Here is a 19,126-nt window from a genome sequence, read left to right as displayed (position 1 = left end):
TGTCTGCAGTGCTTCAGTTGCTTGAAGCCCTGAAATGCAGTTTAAGTACATGAAAAGAGTTGACCCCCCGCACAACACACACACACACACACACACACACACACACACACACACACACACACACACACACACACACACACACACACACACACACACACACACACACACACACACACACACACACACACACACACACACACACACAGCAGAATGGCCTTCTTGAAAAGTACTTGTCCGTGACACCAGAGGGCAAGGTAATACTGCGCACGCATACACGAATCTTCAAGGTGCCAGCTTGATGGGATTGTCCTGATTTATTCTCCCTAAATCCTGATATATTAGTCTTGTGTGGGTGTCAGTAGTGCCATTACTCCTGCGCCCTCTCTCACAGATGCCCCGCAGGCCTGCTCTAATTTATTAAGATGTTTCCACGTCTGCTAAATTGTGGCACAAATCAGACTTTCCATTCGTCAAGTCAGAACATTAGACGGATCCTCGTGTCACATGCTGGCAATTTTGGATTTGTCTGCTCCTGCTGTTTTAGGATGGTTGAAACTTAAAGCAGGTCCAAATACCTGAGCAGTGGAGTTTTGCTGAAGTACATTTAAGAAACGATGACTATACGCATTACACAGAAATCCATCTGACACTGAAGGACAGATTCACAAAGTAGAAAAACACTGCTGACAGCACTTTGAGCTAAACAAGGTCCAAGCTGGTGGTTAGAGTTCAGTGATCAGACTGGCAGCACTTGAATGCCTCATCTGGACCACATGGCTGATGATGTGGCAGGTTTAACGTGGCGTGAAGCCAGCGTGATGTTGTCAGTAACAGGTTCTCTGCTGCTGTACTGACCCTATGCAGCCCCGCCTACTACTGTGGAAAGTGGGCGTGGCAAAGTTATTCTCTGTGACAGTGCTTGACCAAAGCCAAATCAAAGTTAAGAACCACACAAACAAGTGAAAATGTATCCAAGAGGATAAACATGGGTTGGACATGTCACGCCTGTTTTTACGTCCGCTCGTTTAACTAGCCTGTTTTATATGTTGCATTTTGACTTGCCGCCACGAATAATGCTGTGTTCAGAGCCATATCGGACATTCAGAAACAACCGAAAACAACTCTAGTTCCAGAAAAAGTGCCTTCGGTAATTTGAGTCATCAACTAGCTGTAGCGCTAGGCTAATGTTATCTTTTGGGGTGAAATGAAATTGCTAAAGATGTTTTTTGCTGATGCGTGTTACTGCTAGCTTAACTAACTAGCTGTACATAGAATATGAATATTTTACATACTATAGTGTTGTTAAAACGTTATTTAAAGACGCAACTGTTGAGACAACATGAACATTATTGTCTCAACAGTTGCAAAGAGGGCCGCCATGACTGTGACATTAACACAGATACCTCAATTTGCTCAATGTCCACATGAGTTTCTGAGTGAAAATTCTAGCCTGACTTTGCATTCAAGGCATTTTTTCCCAAGCTAGAGGTCAGAATCTCAAAGTCTGAGGGTTCTGAATGCAGCATTGGGACCAGTTCCTGCACAGTAGCCCACGCTGGTCAGCTATCACCCCCCCTCCCCTGCCCCCCTGACTAGAACAGATGAGGGTTTTTAAAAAAAATATGTATATATTCTATTGTTAGCTGGATTACATCGCTGGGCTGAGGCCATCTGCAGTCACACTGCCTCAGTTTTAAAGAAAGCCATTTTATTGTGCTGGCTTTGCATCAAATCATTATTAAAATGTCACTCTGCCCGTGTTGAGAAAACAGAACACTGACAGACTGTACAGACACTGAGATGGAACCAGGAATTATCCCACTGCACCTTTAACATTGCAAGATAAAGTGTTTTTCAATGTGTTTGTTACATTCGCTGAGCTGATGTTGAAGAAAGTTGATGGAAGGCTTAGACATTGGCCAAGGCAGAAAATGACAACATTTTGGAGTAGATGACCCCTCTCTTCACCCCACACACTTCATTGTCATCACAATATAGGGATTTTGTCAATTTGTTAAATAAATAAATACAAAAAAATACATTTGAAAAACTCAGCTGCTGAACTAATTATCATGAATTTTTTTGCAGCAGGGGGGAGGCATAGACCAAGGAAAGAAAATATTACATTTATATTATGCATTCAAATAACAGGAAACATTAATTTGTTATTTGTTCAGCATTGAAAGAAAAAAATGTATATATATATATATATATATATATATATATATATATATATATATATATATATATATATATATATATATATATATATATATATGTATATATATATATATATGATGGAGTCTGTCACAGATCCACAAGTGTTGGGAAAGAATCAGCCTTGGTGAATGCATACATGGAGTTGACTAAGCTGCCTGGTGAGGAGCCTGTGGGGTCAACTGGAGCTTTGGGGAGTGTTGGATTTCCAACCACGCTGGTGAGGATCACAGGAAGAGCATCGAGACTGAATGGATGAGGGAAGATTATGTTACATCACTTCTGCATGCAACCCCCACAGGTTCAGATGTGTGTAGTCTACATGAGAATTTTTTAACCCCAGCATCTGTTGGTTTGGAACTACATCTGGTTTGGTGTTAGAACTGGGGAAAGTGTTAATTTCAAGGACTGATTTGGCATCGACGCAATCACTGATTAAATAGTCTGTTTGGCTGGGACTCTGGTCTTTGTCTCCCCGTTGCCCTTTAAGGTCATCTGTCATCCTGGACAATATACGGTTGTTTTTTTGGGGTTTGATTTGTAAGCTTGTTCAAAGCAGATGGTCAACACACTGAGTGTGGTCTGCTTGAAGTTTCTTCATATCATCATCATCATTACTAAAAAAACTAGAGGACCGTGCACATATGTAGAGCACAAACACTAACTTCCAATTCCACAAAATTTGACCTAAAAAAATTTCAAGATCAAAGAACTGTTAGAAGTGACTTTTCATAAGCTAAATTAGATGTGAGCAAATATCAGGAGTATTTACTGTATTTAGTTCATGCACTTGAATCAATGTTTTTTGTGGTGTTGTCAGGGTTTTTTTTTTTTTTTTTTTAACTTTTTAGTTTCTGAATTGTTTTTCACATAATTTTTAACATTGGTTAACATTGGTTAACATATCATAACATTGGTTTTCTCTGTTATGCACAATTTGTAATTGCCTTTTGGCTAAGACAGACAAACAGGCATAAAATTGGAACCTCCATCTAATTTTGGTGGTGTAGGTAAATCCAGAACAGAAAAAATGAGAGTGAGTGAGGCACTTTTGATTGAGATATAATGCAAAACATTCACCAAATGGGCTTTTCAATATTAAATTCAAATGTCTGCAAAATCCACAATCCAGATCAGATCCAGATCAAAGATCAAACTTTGTCAGTCAATAAAGGATACCATCCTACATGACGTCCTCAAATATGAAAGAAATAGGATCTTTTTTTTTTTTTGAGAGTTATGAATTTTTGAAAATTCGTAAAAAGTTATAGGGATTTTTCCAATTTTCCAAGGTTGTTCCTGACTTTGCCCTTTGACCCATGGCCTTGAAAATTGAATCACTTCTTGCCTATGTAGATATAGATGTTCAGCAAAAATTTCATAATGATATATGAAAAATTGTGGGCTACAGGCTGTTCAAATCAATAAATCAAACAAACAAACAAACAAACAAACAAACAAACAAACAAACAAACGGGTGAAAACATAACCTCTGCTCAACTTCTTTGGCAGAGGTAATAAAACAAACAAACACCTGAGGGAGTTTATCTGGATGACTGTTGCCAATGTGCTTGCTTGTGGGCTGGATAAGGTTTAACCATTGCTCATGAATAGCTCCCCTGAGTGCATAAATAAATTGAATTTAATCATGTGCTTCCCAGAGTTTCTTCTAGTTATTTCTGAAAAAAGACTAAATTAAACTCATGACTGTTCTGCAATATTAACTGTAATGAAAATGAATTAAAATGTGTAGAATGGAGGTTGTAATGAACTCAGCAAAAGTAAGTTACTGTCCACGTCCAAAACACGCCTACTGTAGAAGGTCTTGGTATAAAACTCGTACAGCAGCCTCGAACTGCAGATTGAACTTGCTTTTTTCGCTCTAACCAACCATTGAAGGTTAGATAATTATTATCAAAGCTGGCCAATACTATTTTGTAAAAACCCAGAAACATTAACACAGTGGTTCTATCTGACCGGGAAGGTGATTACATTTTAAAGGCATCTCATTTTTATTTTTTCTGCCGTGCATAGGGTCAATACAGCGAGAGTCAAATCCATTAATCAGCAGGTTCTTACAGTAACCAGGGTGAGGCTTTCAAACCTTTAGAAGCCCTCGTGGTACATTCAGTTCCACAATCAAATGATGAAGAGTAAATGGCTAACACTGCTATTATGAGCCGTTTTATGAGTTCCATCGGTGGATACTACCAACTTTTAACAGAGCACATAAAGATGAAGACGGTTTCTATATGGTCTAAAACTCCACGTATCACAGACTAAAGTCTCTAAGTGACGCCGTTACAGGACTCTCCAAAGGCACAGGAACGGGTTAGTGCACGTGTTCCTACTCGCCAATTCGAATGTAGAAAGAACAGCGACATATAATCGAAAATACAAACTATGAATCATTGAATCATTCTCATTGTGGCCTTCTGTAAGGAACTCAGACGGAACTGAATGTCGAGAAAAGCATGTACCTATCTCAGCAATAATCACGAGAAGGTTGAAACTACTTTGGCACATGAATGGAAATAAGGCATCTGCATCGTTCTAGAGTTGAAAAGGGCTGAAATGGAGCATTGTTCCCAACCTGCAAAAATGTGAAAAGAGGCTCAAGTAAAAAAGCTCAAGCACACACTGTAATTAAGAGTCTGACAGCAGCCTCCACACTTCTGCTGCCTTGTAACTGCAAATGCAAACTGCAAAACAGCATGTGTTACCTCAAAAAACAAAACAAGAATAAAACCTACCAAATTTCACAGATTAAAAAAAAAAAAAACACATACTGAAGGATGAATAACATCAGATTCTGCTGTTGTGTCACGACATCGACCTGAAAGTTGACATTATGGCGGCGAAGAGAAGTGTGAGGGGGGAGGTGTCCAGACTCAAAGCTCTCGAGCTGCGGACGCTCATACCTGAAACAAAAACATAAATAAAATGTGAGAACTCATTCCTGTTTGATCCTCAAGGAAATGTAAAGTCCTGTTACAAACCAGCGTGTGACGCCCAGGACTCTCTGAGAGTGTGATCTAGCGTGTATTCTAACGATGCAATGTGCTGAACTTGTACTACGTGAAGTGTAAAAACAACTAACAACCTGGCTCCTTTCAGAAAACGTTTAGCTGACGTCATGGCATGTTTGTCCATGTTACTGGTGCAATGGAAACGCAAGGGTTTACCAAAGTATGTCAAAGTTCACAACGGATAAAACAAATGTTTACTCATCTAGAGAATCCCACTACAGTTAGAACAATATGTTTATTAAGTCATATTTTTGGGAGTGCATGGTGGTCCTCATCACAGTTGGCTTTGGTGTGGGCATTAAAAGTTATAAGCTGCTTATTTTCTCAGTAATCGTGCATTAACAGGACATAACAGATCAGGCTACCAAACGCTATTAAAAGTGCTAATGCTGGTAACATACAAAACTGAAAAAGACAAAACTTTCACTCGCCAGAAACACCGGAGCACAGACATCTTATATGATCAGCTAGGATATTTCACCACATAACGACATATTATTGCAGTTATTTGTCATAAAATGCTCAAAATGACAGTTCGGAGCCGCGTCGACCAGTTTCCAACCAAAAGATGCTGTGATGGAGGGGGAAACTATCTGTAAGACCAAAACCATTTTTTTTTTTTTTTTTAGTACCAGACTGTAAACATGTTTATTTCTGCTCCAAAGCCAGACATTTTAACATGGACTTGAATGGGAACCTGTTCACGTCTGGAACTAGCCTCAAGGTGCCAGTGAGGGAACTGCAAATTTTTCTTCTTCCAGGTGGGCTTCATTTCAGCCCATCAAAGCTTACAGCTTGTCTTTAATTTACAGAAATCTGTGGATTAATCTGTCCCTTGTTCAATTATTCATTGGACCCAAGTGTCTCTGCACTTAATTCTCAGGTGTGATGCAGCTTTTTACTCAATATTTTATGAAACCCAGAGAGATCTGTGAAGAATTAACAGGAATATTTTATTTATTGAGTTTTACAAGCTGCGCTGCAGCTAAAAATCCTCTGTGTCCACATCCACAGCTCCATGTGCACTGTTAAATAAAAATGTATTTTAATTTTTTTTTGCAATTTAAGACTTTTAGTTATGGTTCTGATGATGGACCAGTTTGGGGATGAACATTTCAGAGGGACAGCACAGTTTGGAGACAAAGTCAGAGAGGTGAGATTGAGATGGTTTGGACATGTGTTGAGGAGGGACCCAGGATATATAGGGAGAAGGATCCTGAGGATGGAGCCACCAGGCAGGAGGAGAAGAGGGAGGCCAAAAAGGAGGTTTATGGATGGAGGACATGCAGGTGGTTGGTGAGACAGAGGAAGATACAGAGGACAGAGTGAGATGTGTGTTTTTCTGTATGTGCCTTTGTATGCTTTTGTTCAGGACAAAGGGTGACGCTCACCGCATACAAAATTAATCAATTAACTGAATGTCACTGTTGGGTTTCTTTCCATTTCTGTGCAGACATCCAACACCATAAAACTGTGATGTGGTTCAAAATAAACACAAAGCATTCCAGCATTTGTCATTAAATTTATTTCTGCCTCTGTCCTGCTGTACATCTTCAAACCTGAGTGCCGTTTGCTTAACCGTTTAGACAACGGAACGCATTTCTTCAATGCAAAAAACAAAAAGGAAGGCAGGAGTGCTATATACTATATATATATATATATATATATATATAATAGTACTCATTGACTTCTTCTTAAGACTGAATGGACAGTCATTTTTTTCTGTGGAGTTTTTCCAACATTAGCAAAACGTTTTGGAGGGAAGCCACAGATGCAAGAAGGCGCCAACCAATAACTGTGTTCAGGATTCATTTTGTTTTCCACCTGTTTATTCAGTAACCTTCTACTGTAATGACACAAAAATCAGTTATTTTGTAATTATTTCTGAAGATTTTATAGTTCCAATCATTTCAACCAGGAGTGTACACAGTCTAAATGATTTGGTTCAAAATGGTCCTAGTTTAACATCTATTAATTCTTCATCTGTGATGATTGCTGTAGATCTTATTCATATCCACATACACTTTACTGCAAAATTGTTTATTATTGGTGCAGAAAAAAAATCTCTGTGTGATGTTTCAAAGGTATTACTTTCCACAAAGCCAGCCCCCGTTTTGCCTGCTAATGTGTTTGCCCACATCTTATTCTTCAAAGAACCTCTCTGAATTTGAGGTGTAAAAAAAGCCTGTCTTTTCAGATGAAATTTAAAAGAAACTCCAGTGAGGACTTCTATCTCTCTCAACTGCTATTCAAAACAGAAAATCAACAATGCAAATTAGCATTTTGAGGAGGAAAAAAATCCCCCTGGAATCCCGGAGGACAGCAATATCATCGAGTAAAATGGAAAGTCAGCGTCTGCGACAGAGACGGATTGGGCTGCAAATTCCAACAAAATATAAACACTGAAGAGCCCGGTGGGGGTGGCTGAGGACAGGAGTAACGGTGAGTCAAAGGAGGACAAAACATCCCCGTCAGGCCAAAAAAATGTTAAGTGATTTCATTTACAAGAGCCAGTAAATAGCAAAAACAAACAAAAAAAAAGAAGTAGTCAGAAAGGTCCCAGAGTGTCCATATGTCAAATTAAGTTTAGTTTGACTGTGTTTCTCTGGAACGCAGAGGAATCAGCATATTTCAGAAAACTTTGAAATAAGTGTTTTTCATCTGAGGATTGTAAAACTGCTGCCAACACGCCTTTTCCCAAGGAGACCAGACCAAAACGGAGTTATTCCTTCAACTCTCTCTCTCTTGTTTTTTTTTTTTTGCTGCATAAACACTCTGAGCCAACCTTGGAAAAATAAAAATAAAATCAGACAGTCATCTTACTTAGCTGGTGAATTCTTATGGGGTCGGATGCCGGACCCAGGCCTCCCTCGCTCAGAGTCCGGATGTGAATGATGTAGTCGTCGTCCTCGGGAAGCGTCAGCTCTGCGCTGGAATTGGCTGTTTTGAGCATGTTCACCTCTTTGTGTCTCTGTCGCCTGTATGACAGCTGAATAGTAGAAACCAGGTGGGTGATGCATTCCACATAAGGGCTGTGCTTTCACTCATGCTGGGGGGGGCAACTTACTTGGTAACCAGCAACTTCTGACTCTGACTCCATTGCCACCACTGGTTCCCAGTAAAGAGACAGGTGAGAGCCTATCAGGGTCCACTCCACATTCAGCGGCGGCTGAGCCGGTGCTGCATGAGAACACAATCACAGCAAAGCAATAAACCCACCACATAACTCGCCACCCCCCCACCCCCACTCCCCCGCCCCCCGCAATACTTTATATTCCAATTCCAGGACTCTGTCGTCCACCTGAGGATGCAAATGTACCTGAACACATATTTGCCCTGTGACGCCTGGTTTATGCGGCGTCATTGTTTTTGCCCCTGAATAATAATCCATGCAGACACAAACACACGGACCGAAGCGCCGTGTTGCTGCAACTTACGTGGCTTTTTTGTGGTGACGTTGATCGCGGGGAGGAACGGCCCCGTGCCCGCCGTGTTGAAGGCGCTGACCGTCAGAAAATACTGCGTGCTTCCTGCCAGGCCGCACACCATGACTGAGGTTTGGTTCCAAGGCACCCTAACCTTCCCCATGGTCTCCGGTTTAGTGTCGTCTTCCCAGTACACCACCTGTTTGTGACAGGAAACACGACCATGGTGGGTTTACGGATGATTTACTGCTCAGTTTCCAATTGGAGCAACATGTTTTTCACACATTTAGCATCTTCACCAAACCTGATGGGAGTATTACTTGGGCAAATATCTCCAGTTGATTACGTCTTGGAGCGGCTTGGACAAAGATCAAGGTCATAGGATTGGGGGTGGATTCATTAAAAGATTCTGCAATCTTTTAACGAGACGTTTGACAGATTCAAGCAAAGGTTTCAAAGTCTCGTAAGCGCACAGAATAAACTTTCTGAGAGGCTGATGCACGCTGAGGGCCAAGCTGCAGATCACAAGCATCCTGGAGAAAGCACTTACTCACCTGAGCAGGAAAATAAGAAGCTGTAAGCTAAGGTTTCGGACCTGGAGGGAACAACATCAAGATTGTTGGAATTCCTGAGGGTGAGGAGAAAGGGAAGCCGACGGAGTTCGTTTCTAACTTGATCCTGAAACTCCTGGGAGAGGACAACTTCTGCAAGCCAGTCATCATTGATAGAGTGCACCAGACGCTGCAGCCTAAACCCACTGACGGAGACCGACCCCACATCATCATATCTCAGGTCCACCTGCCGCAGGAGAAGAAGAAAATCCTCTGGTTTGGGAGGCAGCGGACTGTAGAGTCTGTAGAGAGGATTCTTTTCTATTGTGATTACACCGCGGAGGTGATGGAGCAGTGGATGGGCTTCAGAGATGTCCTGCAGTAGCTCCGAGAGAACAAGACGTGGCACTTGCTGCGTTTCACAGCCACGCTGCACGGACACCACCAAGTCCAGGTTAAGATATTCACAAATCCAGCTGAAGCAGTGACTTTTACGGAAAAAGATTCTTAAAGCAGGTTAAAAACTGGAATGTTTGAATGAAGAGCCTTCGGGGGCTTTTCTGCTTTGTTTGGGGAAGCATGGGGTGGGGGCGGGGAGTCGGTTCATATTATCCTGTTCTAGTTTGTTGTTTTTTCTTTTTGGCTGCTGTAATATTATATTTGCAACTGATTACAATGCTGTTATTTTCAAGCATTTCAATGCCCAGTGCCAGGACATTAATGGAATTTTTTAATAAGTCTAATTCCCTTTCTGTTGTCTCTTGGAACATTCATGGCATAGGAAACTCAATTAAGAGAGGAAAAGTTTTTGTGTGCATTTGAAATCATTGAAAGCTGATGTAATTTGTCCACAAGAGACACATATTAAAGACACTCAACAGAGGATTCTTAGGTCCAATCTCTAATTTATCAATCTCGTCACATCCAGTGCAAGGAGTTATTTCTCTTTCGTAGAGCTGCATGTTTTCTTCTCCAAATGTCGAAAATTGATCTAAATACCAGGTTTATAATCCTTATCGGACATATTAATACACTTCCCATAACACTGGTAAACATTTATGGTCCAAACATAGACGTCCCGTGTTGTTTCACAAAGTCATTCCCGACGATGACTATGTTCTCATAGGAGGAGGCTTTAATTGTTACCTGGATCCTTATCGGGACAGGTTCTCCTCTGCCTCGCAACCTAATATTCTTACTCCACAAACGTTAAATACTGTCATGCATTCTAAACACTTGGTGGAGATTTTGAGGATACAGTTCCCGTCCGACCAGGATTATTCTTTTTACTCTCATGTTCACAAATCATATTTCCGAATAGATTATGATCTTATAGACTCCAGTTTAATACCCCATATGGACCACACGAAATATCATAATGTAAGTTTTTCCGATCACGGTTCTGTCACTCACTCACTCACTCACTCACTCTCTAATTATCCTTTCCCAAACAAATTTACAATTGGTGTTTCAATCCACTTTTACTTTCCAACCAGGCTTTTAAAGATTACATGTTCAAGCACATTTCACAGTTCCTAGAGACCAACAATAATGGTGAGGAGGGTGATTCAATATTATGGGAAACAATCAAAGTTTACATCAAAGGACAAATTATTTCTTATGAAACAATGATGAAAAGAGTCAAACAAGCCAGACGGTCAGAAAATGACAAGCAAAGAACAAAAATATAGAGAATCATTGCAACAAGCTGATTACAAAAACATTCTTAAATTAAGGGCCCCTTCACACATAACACGAAAGACACAGAAACCGGAATACAAATATGCGAACCAAAAGTGAAATGGGGAACCATGAAACATTCCACCTGCTGTCGGGAGGAACACACGTTTGGACAGGCGTGCACAAAACCGCGGCGATGTTTTCGTGCAAGTTCGTGTTCAGGCACACAAAGTGCAAGCACGTGGAAAGTGTCACACACACCAGCGGAGGAAAAAAATTAAAAAACACCACAATTTATAATACTTAATTCCTGTTATAAAGAGCAGATTTAGCCCCTGCCTAGATGTACACCAGGAAGTAATGAAATGACGTGGATTACTATTCTCTCTTTTATGTTTTACATGAATTACCTGATGCGCTCGTCTCATGAAGAGCTGGCCGGCTCCCGTCTCCTGAAGAGCCGGGCTCTCGTGTCGTGAATGCATTGGCAGTGATCTGTTATAAATGTCATCTGTGTTTTAATTATTACAATGTGGGGAAATCCTGTAGTGACATGCGCCTCATGGGGTGATTTCCTGCATGGCATGATATTCAGCAGCTTTGCAGTGCGCTGATGCAATGGTCAGCTGAAGCACTTGAGGACAGCATGCCAACGTCCGACTTCATATCCTACAAACCACTACAAGTGTTTCCCAGCTTTGACTCGGGAATACCGATATCTGAACAGCTGCACATTGCAGAGGGACACACCCACCTCTGTCAGTGCACCTCGGCAGGTCACAGAACAAAAAGGCTCAATTTCTCTTGCTTTGTTCTGTGATTTTAAGTTTATGTATGTATTATTATCTGGTTGTCCTGTATCTGTCTGATGTCTGTGTTGTAATGTAACACCTTATGTGCACGGTCACATCCAGCTGTCAGTCAGTTGGCAGTCAGCTGATATGCGCCGTATGTCCATAGCAAAGCGTTTGAGCAAAGCGATCAGACAAGAATGAGTTCACAGCAGTTTATGTGGTGGAAGTGACATCAGCCGGCTGGGGGGCTTCACACTGTGCCACATGCTCAGACACTGGCCGGTCACCATGAGGGCATGAGCGCCCGCCCACACATGTGCACTGTGTGTTCTCCAGCTGAGGTCCAGGACACAGTGCACTGCGCTGGTTCAGCACCGGACTTCGGGACCTTCAGCCACAGCTGACAATGTTGGATTCAAGGTGCGTGTGTGTGTGTTGGTGGTGGGGATGAGAACACACTCCACAAGCCATTTGTGTTGGGGGGGTGGACGACGACGACACACTCCACACGCCATTTGTGTGTGTGTGGGGGGTCGGCACAGTCACCCCCATGTGTGTTGCTAGGTTACACCACCTTCATGTGGCACTTAGACACTTTTCACAGACAGCTCAAATGTGATCGTCTGCTCTCAATTATCGTACCAGGAGCGCGAGTAGCCCCGCCTTTTCTAAGTGTCCAGCGAGCAGTGTTAGATGTTCATGTGCGATACCTGCCGAGAGGGGGATCAAACGAGCACGCGCAGGGCACTTGCTGCATCTTTTGCCCGCTTGTGTGCGAGAATGGTTGTGGCAACAGCTGTACGAGACATTTGAGGTGGCTCAGATTTTTCATGAATGGCATGCAATTCCTCCACGCGCGAGTCAGCTTCAGTCGTGTTATGTGTGAAGGGGAACAAAGTAATAGCATGTTACTTAAACAGAAAAACTTTGAGCTTGGTGATAAGTCACAACAATTATTAGCAAGGCAATTAAAATGAGAACAAGCAAAAAGAGCCATCTACCAAACAAAATCTAAATCTGGCCTAATGTTAACTGACTTAAAAGACATTTATAACACTGGTCAAAAAAAAAATTGCTTGCATGGATTTTGAGAACTGATTTAGGGTCATTTTAGGGTGCTGAATCTGAATCTGGGCTCAGATTTTCTCTATCACATTACTTTTTTTTTGCAATCTGCATCTTCCTTATTGATGGATTGCACAAAAGTTGCTGATTCACTCATGAGTTAAAGGCACCTTCAAAAGCACAGTTGGTAAACCAGGCTCATGAAATGTGAACAAGAGCCGTAATATCGTTTATGGCACCGAAGTGAGACTGCAGCTTTTACGAGAAGTATGTTTTCATGTCTCAAAAATGTGATGTGATTGGCAAAACTAACACCAGATTCAAATTCAGCGCCCCTCAAATGACCCAAAATATGTTGAAAAACTCCATGCAAGGAAAATTGTGTTGCCCAGTGTAATAGATTTAAGTAGTTTAATTTAGAAATTTATAGTTCAAAATCAAATGCAACATAGGAAGACTACAAGGAGTTTTTTGATTGTCTTGAATTTCCACAGCTAGGTGTTGCTTCCAGGCAAATCTTGGACTCTAATTTTTTATGCCCCGTGCTGCACTTACGCCATGAGGCAGGACATAAAGCAATCGGATTGTCCGTCCATCTGTCCTTCCGTCTGTTCGTCTGTCGGTCCGTCTGTCTGTCCGGCCACAATTTGTTCACCGCAATGTAGCTCGGCACCTATTGCTTGCAAAAACTTAATATTTGGTGGGTACATGCCTTGGAGGAGTACTTCGCACGGGTTTGAAGACTGGTGACCTTGACCTACTTTTCAAGGTCACCAGTGGTCACAACTGTCAAATCCTTCGCTGCAACGTAGCTCTGCACCTATTGCTCGCAGAAACTTCATATTTGGTGGGTACATGCCTTGGAGGAGTACTTCACATGGGTTCGAAGGCCAGTGACCTTGACGGGAAGCTATACAAACTTTAGCTATTGGTCAGACTGCTCCAGAATTTTATAAAGGCTTCAAAGATGCTCTGCTCTTATTCTACTGAGGGCAGTTAACCCTCTGGGGCTGACGCTGTCGTATACGACGGCTAAGACCAAGCTTTACTAAATTATAAATAACTTTTTAATGATATGAGATAGAAACTTACTTTTTTTCCTGAAAAGTTAACTCTGCACACGTTCAAGCCTGACATCGGCATCTTTGTACTCCTCATAGAAGCTGTGTGATGACGTGCGCAATGTGAGTGTCCAATCGGAATTGGTTCACCATCACATGGTTTTCCAAAATCCAATCGCAGGGCAGATTTACCTCACATGAAAAGCCAAAGATCATTTTCAGGAGTGATATGTTACTAGTTGGCCCGTTTGAATAGCCCCCTGGGTGCTCCAATGAGTACATCCAGTGCGCCCTGCGCCATTATGCACAGCGATCAGTGAAAGCAGGAGCAGATGGAAAGCCTCTGATGACAATCTCACATGCTCAAACAAAGAGTGTGTAACTATCAGGATTGCTCCACTAGTTTGCATGTGAATGTTACTGGATAACTCTGTTGCTGTCTCGGCGTAAAGCACTGTTTACCATTAAAGCACTGTTTACCATATCAATGGAGCAAGGGGGAGGGCCGCTCCTCAGACTGTAAGGAGCCAAAGTGGGCCCAAGTGTGAATGAAAGCTGCTTTAGGAGCAGCACAGAACACTCCAAAACACAGTAGAAGTAGAAGTTTGTGTTGTAACCTTTGTGTAATAGCAGACAGAAATTGCTTTGAGATGAAGACAAAAAACAAAAATGCATAGACCATTGTGCATATATTGTTCAAAATGTGCATTTTTGTTTATTGTTTGAACCTTTTTGTTGTACAGTCTTTCACACAAGACCTCAAATTACCTTTATAAGTCTCAAAACAGTTGTTTATTATAGTTTGCTGTGTGTTTTGAATAAATGTGTGTGGAAAATTATTTCTGCTTTACTTTTTTCTTTCATATTTTTCATTGTAAACCTTTATTACACTTATAAAACACAACAAAAGCATATATATTATGAAAGCACAGGTTGTCCTGAAAAAAAAGAGACATAAAACTTGATTGTGGGATGTTGTTAATGGCAATAATAAAACATTTATGCCAGGCAAGTGAACTGTCCAAAAATGCACTCGGACCCCAGAGGGTTAAGGATTCATACAAAAACAAGTGATTAACAGCTTCCTTTATAAATGCAAACATTTATGTTTTACGTAAAACTAACAAAGACACAACAGATCCTGGCAACTACAGACCCAAATCCCTCTTCAATTATGACTTGAAAATAATCACTATGGTTTTAACAAACAGACTGAGCAAACATATAACAAATATTATCCACTCTGATCAAATGGGATTTATTCCAAACAGATATTAATTTAGTAAAGCCGTAAAATATTGAATATTCCTTATGCCAAATACAGCAAAAGTGACAGAGTGGCCATATTGCCCGTGGATGCCCATAAAACTTTCAATATGATAGAGTGGTCTTACTTAATTGCCACCAACAATTCACCAACAAATTTACTGAGTGGGTCAAAATCCTGTATTTGGACCCAAAAGCGTGATCACAATCACAAACGGAGATAGGCCTAGTCCAGTCTCCCTGCATTGTAGTGTTCGCCAAGGAGATCTAATGTCGCCTTTCTTATTCAACATCGCCCTGGAACCTTTGGTAATGAAAGGCATTGAATTGTGTGGCATTGAGACTCATGTGACCCTTTATGCGGATGATCTTCTCATCACTCTAGCTGAGTCCAAGGCAAGTCAAGTCCTGAAAGTCAAGTCCATGACACCATGGAAGCACCATGGCTCCTGGATGGCAACCACCCAGACAGACATCCGGTCCATCCTCACCTCTCAAATGTAGCCATCTCTATGTCACAGCCAAGTGACAGTCCTGTCTTTATTCCACTTTATGTTCACAGTGCATGTTAAAAGGTGCAAACATGGCCCAAAATAGGAGATTGGCTCATTGTCTCCTGTATCTATCAGAACCCAACATTCCAGAGCTGAACGTGTCGTAGTTTTCAACAGAGCTGCTTAAACTGACTCCACACTCTAAAAATGAGCCGCTGTCTCCACGAGAAAAAGTGATGTATCAATTTGCGTAGATTTTTAAAAAGTTATTTTAACTTAACTGGAGAGGTTTTGTGGCATTAACTCAGTTGAAAGATGAAATAACTTTTAAAAAAGCTGAAATAACTTTAAAAAATCTATGTAAATTGGTACAATAAATGGTCAATTTTTCTCGTTGAGACAGCAGTTCCTTTTTTAGAGTACACGAGGCCTGTGCTTGCTCTGCTAATCACTGGTAAAATTTTAAAATTCTTATTTGGGCTACATTAGCGAAGCACCAGGTCTCTCCAGCTGACAGAGCAATAAATCCACCTCTGCACTGAAATCAGACCTGAGGGGGCGACAGAAACCGTTTGTCTTCATTTCACCATACGTATTATCTGTTCATCTTCATTTACAGCCAAAGTAACACGAACAAGAGTCAGTTTGTGCATATTTGGCTGACAAGCCAAATCTGATGAAAGGAAACATAAATTCACACAGACCTTATAATCATGAAGATGCTGGATTATTAAGAAGGAAGAACAGCAGGACTGTAAACATGCTGCGAGGACGCTGTTCCCATGAGAAAACTCACATTTCTCAGCCTTGATGGAAGCATTTGGTTTTTTTTGACTGCTCAATTTTCTATTCTTTTCTTTTATTAACTGAGTTATTATTTCTTGTTTCCATGGTTGATGTTGACACCTGCTGTGCTCGCTCCAATAAAAATGTCAGACGAGCTCACCGTGTAATATTTGAGGCCAAAGAATAACAACTGTGTTTTACTTTAAATCCGTTTGATCACGGTGATTATTCAGTCTGAAGCACACGGGCGAAGCAATCACAATGTCGCAGTTTGTGAAGGCAAGAAATAATGACAATCAAGTGTTCTGCATTCAGAAAGTTTAACAAACTCTTTTAAACTGCTTTGTTTGAACACCAACAACAAAAAAGATCATAACATCAGGAAAGATCAGCTGCAACGGTACTTTTTTGTTATCTTCATTTTATTGATTTTTTTTGTCCTTTATTGTATGTAATGGATTAGAACAGCAATGATTCCCAAACTGGGTGATGTGAAGCCATTCTTTTTTTTTATTATGGGAAAACTTGCATTAATTTGATTTATGTGGAAACAATAAACAAAGAACTGTTTGAATGCTGTAAGGACATGAAGTGTCTCCAGACTCTGGTCTGTCAAAATAACACACTAATTTACAATAATTAATTATACAACCTATAATGCATCAAAAAATAATCTTGATTATTCAGACTTATTGATGTCATTATTTTGTCCATGTTTTATTTATTCATTTATTTATTTTTATAGCATCAATAAAATCAAATTGCAGCAAACATCTATTCATTTGTTAATCAATGACTTTAGCACATCTGCTGCTCGTATCAGTTCTTCAAGTTGTTCTAAAACATGGATTAAACAGCTCTGGTTATTTTTTCTGTTGCGCTGCTCCACATCAAAGTCAAACACATGCTAATTACTTTTCTTACAGAAGTACCTTGCTTTAATAACTGTCATAGGTATATGTAAAATGTCTTTTTTGTATGTGAAGTAGCTGAATTTTGTGCCAAAATGCTCATGTCAGGCTAATGACCACTAATTAAACAGCCACAGACCTTTAAAATGTCTAAAACAGTGCAAAAAGTTTTGATTAACGATGTTCTTCATTCAAGTTTTAATGTTCAAGGAGCAGGTTTTAAAATAAAAATAATCTTAATGAAATAATTTAATTATGAATAGGGTAACTAATATTGTGCAAAATCATGTTTTATCTACCTTTTACATTGAATGTGTTTGATGTTTAATGTTCAACGGCATTTATGAGATTATTGAAAGCTTTTGTGTTTCTGAGCAACTTGCATTGTTCCACACAATGTGCTTTATGATTTGAGTTTGTGTTTTTCTCCCAAAAAATTATGTATGCATTTAGGCTTAGAAAAGAGGTGAAGATCTGCATATGGTTTCATGCCGAGAAAGAGCACTACAGATGCAATGTTTGCTGTGAGAGTGCTGATGGAGAAGTATAGAGAAGGCCAGAAGGAGTTGCATTGTGTGTTTGTGTACTGAGAGAAAGCTTATGACAAAGTGCCAAGAGGGCTGGGAAGGGTTGTAGTATTGAATGAGAAAGTCTGGAGTAGCAGAGAAGTATGCGAGGGTGGTGCAGGATGTGTAAAGGACAGTGTGCAGCAGTGAGATGTGCTGTGGGAGTAACAGATGCATTCAAGGTGGATGTGAAATTACATCAAGGATCAGTTCTGAGCCCTTTCTTGTTTGCAATGGTGATGGATAGGTTGATGAACAAGCTCAGGCAGGAGTTTCCATGGACTATGATGTTTGCAGATGACATTGTGATCTGCAGTGAGAGGTTCTGTCATCTAGAGCATAGTTTCCCAGCATGCCATTCAATGGTCAGAACACATCTATGACACCGTCACTGAAGGTGTGTCATGGCGTCTTATTACTGTATTTTAACCCATGTGGGTCAACATTCTAAACTGTTTATAGTCAAGGAGAATTTAGATCATACTAAGTCATAGTAAGTCAGTTCTTTTGGCATCTCCCTTTAACTCAGAGTTCCCACAGTACATCCGACATGGATTTGAGATGACTTTTATAGGAGATGCCCTTCCTGATGCATGTTACACAGAGAGGGGGCACATGCGGTCTTGAACCAGGAATCTTCTGATTTCAAAGCAAGTGCACTACCTGCTTGGCCACTACGCTGCCCATTAAATGAATACTAATGAACAAAATTATAGTTGTGCAGAAGAAAATTCTTTTTATGTTAAATAATTTGGTTAAAAAATAACCAAAGTTCACGTACGTGCTTGGCAGAGGTGGGGGTGGGGGGTTGGTAAGGTTAAACCTTGCCCTTTTGAACCGACTTAGGCCACTAAAAAAGTTGTAGTCTTACACACCTCTCTGCAGCTTCTCTCCCCCTGCCATCCCCTCATTACCCCATCCCTGTAGAGACAGTGCCTGCTCCCAGGACCACAATAACCAGCAAAATCTATTAAGCATAAAAATTCAAAAAGAAAAAATAATATAGCACCTTCAACTCCACCACAGACTAAAACAGTTAAATGTGGTCTATTAACATTAGATCTCTCTCTTCTAAGTCCCTGTTAGTAAATGATATATAATTGATCAACATATTGATTTATTCTGCCTTACAGAAACCTGGTTACAGCAGGATAAATATGTTAGTTTAAATGAGTCAACACCCCCGAGTCACACTAACTGTCAGAACGCTCGTAGCACGGGCCAAGGCGGAGGATAGCAGCAATCTTCCACTCCAGCTTATTAATTAATCAAAACCCAGAC

The 19,126-nt window shown here is 40.7% G+C and overlaps 1 protein-coding gene and 1 long non-coding RNA gene across 2 annotated transcripts in view; one reads left to right on the top strand and one right to left on the bottom strand.

The window, feature by feature from the left end:
- Window positions 1–597: 597 nt before the first annotated feature.
- LOC117512982 lies at window positions 598–18,332 on the top strand. The gene is made up of 3 exons (XR_004561432.1): window positions 598–939; window positions 7,114–7,120; window positions 18,316–18,332. It is a non-coding gene; the product is annotated as an uncharacterized LOC117512982 (long non-coding RNA).
- Window positions 5,041–19,126, bottom strand: part of LOC117512981 (contactin-3-like) — a 136,614-nt gene continuing 122,528 nt past the window's right edge. The window contains exons 19-22 of the mRNA XM_034173239.1: window positions 8,684–8,870; window positions 8,314–8,426; window positions 8,070–8,235; window positions 5,041–5,138 (exon numbers count right to left, since the gene is read on the bottom strand). Coding sequence (XP_034029130.1) covers window positions 5,041–5,138; window positions 8,070–8,235; window positions 8,314–8,426; window positions 8,684–8,870 — 564 coding nt within the window. The remainder of the gene's footprint in view (window positions 5,139–8,069; window positions 8,236–8,313; window positions 8,427–8,683; window positions 8,871–19,126) is intronic.

The sequence above is a fragment of the Thalassophryne amazonica genome, chromosome 6 (genome assembly GCF_902500255.1).
Source record: "Thalassophryne amazonica chromosome 6, fThaAma1.1, whole genome shotgun sequence".
Classification (NCBI taxonomy): domain Eukaryota; kingdom Metazoa; phylum Chordata; class Actinopteri; order Batrachoidiformes; family Batrachoididae; genus Thalassophryne; species Thalassophryne amazonica.
This window is presented reverse-complemented; position numbering and strand designations above follow the sequence as displayed.